Here is a 7,500-nt window from a genome sequence, read left to right as displayed (position 1 = left end):
TTAATGCATTAGCTCCTTCCTTAAAAAGAGACTTTAAGCCCATTGCGCAGAGCACATTTTATAATGTTATTGTCATCAACATTGAAATGACCAAGTCTTAATCTGTTAATTAAAACCCTCTGCATTGTCATAGCCTGTTTGTTTTGACGTAGTTGAGTGTTTTCGACAAAGAGTGAATGGGCCCTTCGATGGGGCCATCTGCAGTAAGAGGCTACCAACAAACATGACTGGAACTCTCTTCAAGTATTTTCAATCATGTGTGCCCTAGCAACCGGTGAGGTTGACGTAAAGAGAGGCTCGTAAATCACGGAGTGAAAGAAAAACTGGGTGATGACTTGTGGTCTATAACGTCAGCAAGTGCTCTTGGAGATGGGTGTGCGTGTGTGTGTGTGTGTGTGTGTGTGTGTGTGTGTGTGTGTGTGTGTGTGTGTGTGTGTGTGTGTGTGTGTGTGTGTGTGTGTGTGTGTGTGTGTGTGTGTGTGTGTGTGTGTGTGTGTGTGTGTGTGTGTGTGTGTGTGTGTGTGTGTGTGTGTGTGTTCCAGGGTGGTGATAGCTGGTAAATCACTATGCAAAGATGAAGACACACGCTCACACAAAGTCATAGGCACACACACACACAGGCACACTCCTATACACAGACAGACAGACAGACAGACAGACAGACAGACAGACAGACAGACAGACAGACAGACACACACACACACACACGCACACAAACACACACACGCACACAAAAACACACACACATGCACGCACGCACGCACACACGTCGCACACACACACACACACACACACACACACACACACACACACACACACACACACACACACACACACACACACACACACACACACACACACAAAACACACACAAAAAACACACACAAAAAACACACACAGATCCACACATTTTACACTTGTGGTCAGACATGCACATACGTACACACACACTGTATAAACATAAACAAAGATAGAGGGGCAGACAGTGCAAGCCTACAGCAGATTAGTGCTACACTTTTTGAGGGCCACGTAGCTGATACTCACATCTCACAGACTTTATACGAGCTGTTTCTGTACATGCAGGGCTCTAAATTAACACCAGCCAACTGGCCAAATGCTGGTGAAATATCAGTTTGGCTGGTAGAAATGATCAACTTAGTAGCCATTAGTGAATGGCGATGTTTACATGAGACATTTAATTCCGACCTAACTGAATTCTGATTAAAGCTTAATTCCACTTTGAAAATGTCATGTACACACTTTTTAATTCGGAACTAAATGAAAGATCTAAGTAAACTCGACGGAACTATATCATTTTTGAATTATTCATTCGATATTAAAAAACCTCATGTAAATGTAATGAGTGTGTGATTGGATAGTAAGATGCACATCTACTAGCCATTTTGGCTGCTGGTGGAAAAAAGTTAATTTAGGAGCCCTGTTTACATGTACTGTAAAACATAGGCACCTGCCTGACCCTGTCTTGTGTCAGGAATGTGCCGTGCTCCGTGGCAATGCAGCCATTACAGTTTACAGCTCCTAAACGGCTTTATAATGACTTTTTTATGGAGCACAATGGCCGCCACTATCACATGGGACACCAAGATAAGCGGCCGCACACTGTGGAGATAAACTCCTGGGTGACGAAAGCGGAGTGTGTTATCGCCACCCTGCTCTGGTTTTTCTGTTCCTCCGTCTCTCCCTCTCTCCTCTCTTCCCCCTTTCACTTTTTCCAACAACATGTTCCATTCCATTGGCTCGGTCAGTTTTTTTTATTCCACACTCTCTCTCTCTTTATCTATCTGTCTATACTGTATGTTGCTTTGTCCCTGTATGTGTTTGATTTACAGCCTATGTCTCTCTGGCTCTCTCTGTCTCACCCTCTTTCTCTGTCCGTATGGCCATCCGTCTGTCTGTCTGTCTGTCTGTCTGTCTGTCTGTCTGTCTGTCTTTCTCTCTCTCTCTCTCTCTCTCTGGCCTTCTCTCCCTTTTCTATCATACCCGTCTGGTTCTCGTTTATTAATCTCTGATATTTCTGATATTGCACAAGCAAATAATTACAGTAATTACAGTAATCTCTGCTATGTTGATTGATCTGTTGGCCTGTCAGTTGATTATTTAGAAACCAGTTTTGTGGTTTTGCAGCTGTTGACCTTGTTTCTTTTTTTCTCCTCCATTTCTCCATTGCTCCCTCCATCCCTGTGTCTCCCTCCTCTCTTTTCCATCCCTCTTTCCTACGACCTTTCATCCCTCTCTCGCTCCTCCATCCCTCCTATCCCCCATCCATCCCCCTCTCCTCTCCTCTCTTTTTCTCTCCTATTCCCCCCTTCCTTCCCTCCACCCCCTCCTCCATCCTCACCTCCCCCCGCGTCTCCTCCTCCTCCTCCTCCAGGTCCACCATGTTCCCTGCTAGCCTCCTGGTGCTCCTGATGATCCTGCTGCTACCTCACGCCTCGTCGGGTCGCCAGGGGCAGGGGGATGTTGACTGGCCTCCACTGCAGCTAGAACCTTCATCATCATCATCATCATCATCATCATCATCATCACCATCATCCTCATCATCAGCCTCATCATTGCCTGAGGAAGACGATTCATCGCCACCACCTCCACCTCCATCGCCATCGCTGGCCCAGACCATCCAGAACCTGCTCCTCAGCCGCCTGGGCCTGCAGTCACGCCCGGACCCCCGGCCCGGAGGCACCGCTGCCGTGCCCCAGTACCTGCTGGACCTGTACCGCTTCCACTCGCAGCAGTACCACCTGATCCAGGACCCGCACTTCAGCTACCCTAGCCAGCATGTGCAGGGCGCCAACACCGTGCGCAGCTTCCAGCACACAGGTACTGTACGGCGTCTCGGAAGCTGTTTTAAACTAGCCACGGTATGCCACGGTATGCCACGGTATGCGTAGCCTCTTTGCACAGATGGGCCTGCTGGCGGACCCGTTCAGTCATTGCTGAAAAGACTAAACTAGCCTACATCATATCAACATTGCTATGAAATTTCTGGCCTTGAGTAACAGATTATCTTAAGATTTGATGTTTGGAGACAGTAAGGTTATAACATAGGCTCTGCAAAAGGGTTTGTAGAAAAACCCTTTACGTCCATTGTAAAGCAAATTTCCAGTTGTGACAGGCTATGATCTCCCAAATGATATTCAATGTAGTGATACTCCCCTAGAACCATACTTATTGACAGAGGAGTTAAACATTAATTACTGCATGACATCTAATTAGAGTACAATATCTATGTTAACCAAACACTAATGGCATACATTCAGTTTGTGGAGTATGGCGTGCTCTTATCCAGATAGTTTGTTGGCTTCTTGGGTTTGGGTGCTCTTTAGTCCAAGGTATAGTACTTCCAGGATCAAAAAATGAGAATAAATTCTCTGACTAAGGCACTCCAAATTAAAATGTCTTTATTGATATGCCCTGAAGAAGGCACTCATGCCGCTACGCGTGGGCCTTGTTTTTAATATGTCCATGTAGGACCTGTCATATCAATAAAGACATTTTAATTTGGAGTGCCTTAGTCAGAGAATTTATTCTCATTTTTTGATCCACTAATGTCATACAGTGACATTTCGTGCATTGGGGTAGGGGGGCCTTCTCAGATGACCTTGTCCCCCGGCTAGCCAACGCTATCAGCGGCACTGAGTACTATCAGAGAAATGTAACACCGACTGATCATGACGGATCATGACGGTCATGCCATGAATCATGACTCTGAAGGTGGTTTTAATAGATTAAATTGAGCAATTTTAATGGAATCTCCACTGGGTAATGGTCTGTTACAGCATCAGGTGTCTAACCGACTATATGATTCTTTCTGACATTGTTCTTTCTCATAGTCTTTCTAATGTGAGTATTGTAGACCAGTGTTTTCCAACCTTTTTTGTTGTACGTACCCCCTAAGCCTTTTTGTCCTACATGAGCTATTGTCCTCCATCCCAATTTGACTATGTTCTATTCATTTTTTGTTATAATTATTCCCCCTCCCCCTTCAGTTCCTAGTGTAGCCCTAGTGGTACACGCCCCCTGGTTAGGAATCTCTGTTGTAGACAACAAGCACGAGAGACACAAACAGAGAGAATATTACAGACAGACAGAGAGAACAAGACACAGAGACAGAAGCACGAGCGAGCGAGAGAGACACAGACGGGGAGAAATTCTGAGAGAGGCAGCAGGCAGGCAGACAACCGAGGCAGGCAGACAGGCAGACAGGCCGGCTGCGAAAGAGGAAGCCGTTTGTTTGCCAGAGTCTAAGTGTGTGTTGGCAGCCAAACGCGGTGAGTTCATAGCACTCGCCACAGGACACAGAGGGGTAATGTGCACAGGTCAATTAACCTTCCCTGCACTGCCCGCCAGCACCAATGAAAACGCTATATCTCACTCAATGCTGGGGCTGTTTCAAGCCCCCTGTCTCACACGCACACCCACAAGCACACACACACGCACACACACACATACACACCTATTTTGGCAGACGTTATATCCACAGAGGTGTCTGCAAAAGGGATACGATAGTATGTGTGTGTGCAAGTGTGTGTGCGAGTGTGCGTGTGTATTAGTGTGTGTATCAGTGTGTCAGTGTACACCCAGGACTGATTTGCAATTATAGGAATCACGTTCTGCCAAAACAGATTATGCCTCCAAGGCAGTAGACATGGAGAACATTTTTTCTTCTTCTCCAAAGCATAGTGGAAACATAGTGGAAACAGCGTATGACGTCAGGTAATGAAGAGTTGTAAAGAGCATCGCCTCTGTAAAGTAAATGATTCAGTGATTATGCTCGGTCAAGCTGAATAGTGTGATTCTCGTTTCTCGTCGTCCGTTTGCCTTTTTACCCCTCAGGCTCTCTCCCTCTCCTCTCTCTTCTAATTTACATGGCTTTCCAAGATCTGTTGTGTTTGGCCTCTCTCCTTCCTAGTTCTCTTCTCCCCCCCCTCTCTCTCCACTACATCCTTCTTTATTTATTACTCTCCAGTTCTACGCCTCTTTGCTTCACTCTCTGTCTTTCACTTTCACAAAATTAAATCAATTGATCACAACAATCAACGTACTGTGAATGAAAGAAGGGCAAAACAAGTATGGCAAAATAAATGAATGACATGACTGACTGCCTAAATGTAGATCTCTATCCATTGGTCATGTTGCTCTAACCATACAACCTAACGTCAAATTATCTCTCTTTATCTCTCTTTCTCTCTCTCTCTCTCTCTCTCTCTCTCTCTCTCTCTCTCTCTCTCTCTCTATGCCCTATCAGATACCAGAGACCCTGAGCAGGACTCCTCCTCCAATGAGGCAGCAGAACGGGTCTTCATCTCCTTCAACGTGTCGTCCATCCCCGAAGACGAGAGCATCGTGTCAGCTGAGCTGCGCTTCCTGCGCGGGCCCCTGGGCGCGGGCCCCAACGAGGGCCCCCACACCGTCAGCCTGTACCTCTCCAGGGGCCACGACGACCCCCGGCCCCGCCTGCTGGAGTCCCGCCGGGTGACTCGGCCGGATGCCCTCACCTCTCACCGCACAGCATTATGGGAAACCTTCACCCTGGCCAGCGAGCTGTTTGGCCAGAGGGATCTCCAGGAGTGGCCCGAGAGTTTGACCTTTCTGCTGGAGGTTGCCGCAGAGGATGATGGTCCTGCTGCTGGTGGTGGCCATGACTCCAGGAAGGTCCTGGAGGAGAACAGTGGACAGTCTGGGGAGAACAAGGGTGATGCAGGCAGGCAGAGCCGCCTGAGGGTGAGGAGAGAGGCCGGGCAGGATGAGAGCAGCTGGGCTCACCAGCGGCCCCTGCTGGTGACGTATAGTCACGACGGCCGAGGGCAGCCGCTGATCCCTCGCAGCAAGCGGATTCCCCCGGTAGGAGGACGGGGGTCAAAGAGAGGAGCAGGGAGGAAGGGACGCGAGGGCAAAGGTGGAGGGCGTGGTGGTGGTGACAGGGAGCGCGAACGCAGTTCAGACAGAGGTCGAGACCGCAACCGAGACCGAGAGCGCACTCGCGACCGAGACTCGCACCTCGATTCTGGCTCGCCGGAGTCCTCGGACTGGCGTGGTCACGGCGCTGGCGGCGGCGACAGCTGGTGGTCGTCGGACCGCGGCCGCGTCAAGCGCAACAACGGCCGGCGCGCCGCCAAGCTGAAGCACATGGCGCGCGCCCGCTGCCGGCGCCACCCGCTCTACGTGGACTTCAAGGACGTGGGCTGGAACAAGTGGATCGTGGCGCCCAGCGGCTACGACGCCTTCTTCTGCCTGGGCGAGTGCCGCTTCCCGCTGGCCGACCACATGAACTCCTCCAGCCACGCCATGGTGCAGACGCTGGTCAACTCGGTCAACGGCGCCGTGCCCAAGGCCTGCTGCGTACCCACCGACCTCAGCCCCATCGCCATGCTCTACCTGGACCAGCATGAGCGTGTGGTGCTCAAGAACTACCAGGACATGGTGGTGGAGGGCTGCGGCTGCCGGTAGCCTGCTGGTGATATGGACGAAAAGATAATAGCAAAGGATGAAAGGAACTGAGAGAGAGAGAGACACTGAGAGAGAGACACTGAGAGAGAGAGAGACACTGAGAGAGAGAGACACTGAGAGAGAGAGACACTGAGAGAGAGAGAGAGGGAGAGAGAGAGATGGTGAGATTTAAGAGGCTGGGTGGTTAAAAGCTACCAGGACATGGTGGTGGAGGATGGCAGGGGGCACGATAGACAAAAGGATAAAAAGGATGGAAGGAGCTGAGAAATAGAGAGAGAGAGAGGGATGGAATATGGTCGTGGAAGGCTATGGCTTCTGGTAGAGCGAGAGACCAAGGATGAAAAAAGGGGAAAAACTTGGAGAGAGTTGGAGGAGGGAGGATGAAAAATGGAAGGAAGGAGCAAATGAACAAGTGGAGTGGAGTGGAAGGAGAGAATGAGCAAACAATGGCGGAGAGCCAGTGACGGAGAAGAGGATGGGGCAGAGGAATACATGGAAAAAGGAGACAAGGCAATGAGTGGATCGGATGGAATTATGACAAGGAGCTGAATAAGACTGAGATTTGGATTTACCAGAGTATAGAGGTGACCAAGTGGAAAAAGTGAGCTTCCTGAAAACACATGTAATGCCCAGAGAAGGGGAGGCAGTGTGCAGAAGAAAGACACCTGCAGTTATCATCGAGGGACCAAACTTCCATGGACAATGTGAACAGTGACCAAGTCTTCTCATAATGCCTCACCCAATGAGACTTGTCTCAGTTTTCATCCTGGAAACCAATAAACACAGCTCACCCTCTCTCCCCTACCCCTCTCCTAATCTCTTTTGCTCTTTCTCTTCTTTTATTCCACCTCTCTGACTCTCTAGCCTTTCTCCTGCCATCCATCCATCCATCATTCGCCTGGATAAAAGTCCATCAATGGCCTGTACTGTGTGTGTTTGTGTGGTGAGATCCGTGTTTACATTGCCTTGTATAGCGTCCTCCACTGCCACTGCCCAACTCCCTTTCTGGCTACAGCCCCCCCCCCCCCAACC

General features: G+C 49.4%; 1 protein-coding gene across 1 annotated transcript in view; it reads left to right on the top strand.

Annotated features, from left to right (window-relative positions):
- bmp16 (bone morphogenetic protein 16) overlaps positions 1 to 7,500 on the top strand; it is a 21,182-nt gene that overhangs the window by 12,537 nt on the left and 1,145 nt on the right. The window contains exons 2-3 of the mRNA XM_063205069.1: positions 2,393 to 2,838; positions 5,267 to 7,500. The exon at positions 5,267 to 7,500 is cut by the window's right edge and continues 1,145 nt beyond it. Coding sequence (XP_063061139.1) covers positions 2,400 to 2,838; positions 5,267 to 6,468 — 1,641 coding nt within the window. The 5' untranslated portion in view covers positions 2,393 to 2,399 and the 3' untranslated portion in view covers positions 6,469 to 7,500. The remainder of the gene's footprint in view (positions 1 to 2,392; positions 2,839 to 5,266) is intronic.

This window comes from Engraulis encrasicolus, chromosome 8 (assembly GCF_034702125.1).
Source record: "Engraulis encrasicolus isolate BLACKSEA-1 chromosome 8, IST_EnEncr_1.0, whole genome shotgun sequence".
NCBI classification, from domain to species: domain Eukaryota; kingdom Metazoa; phylum Chordata; class Actinopteri; order Clupeiformes; family Engraulidae; genus Engraulis; species Engraulis encrasicolus.
Note: the sequence above shows the minus strand (reverse complement) of the source record. Positions and strands in the feature narration are given on the sequence as shown.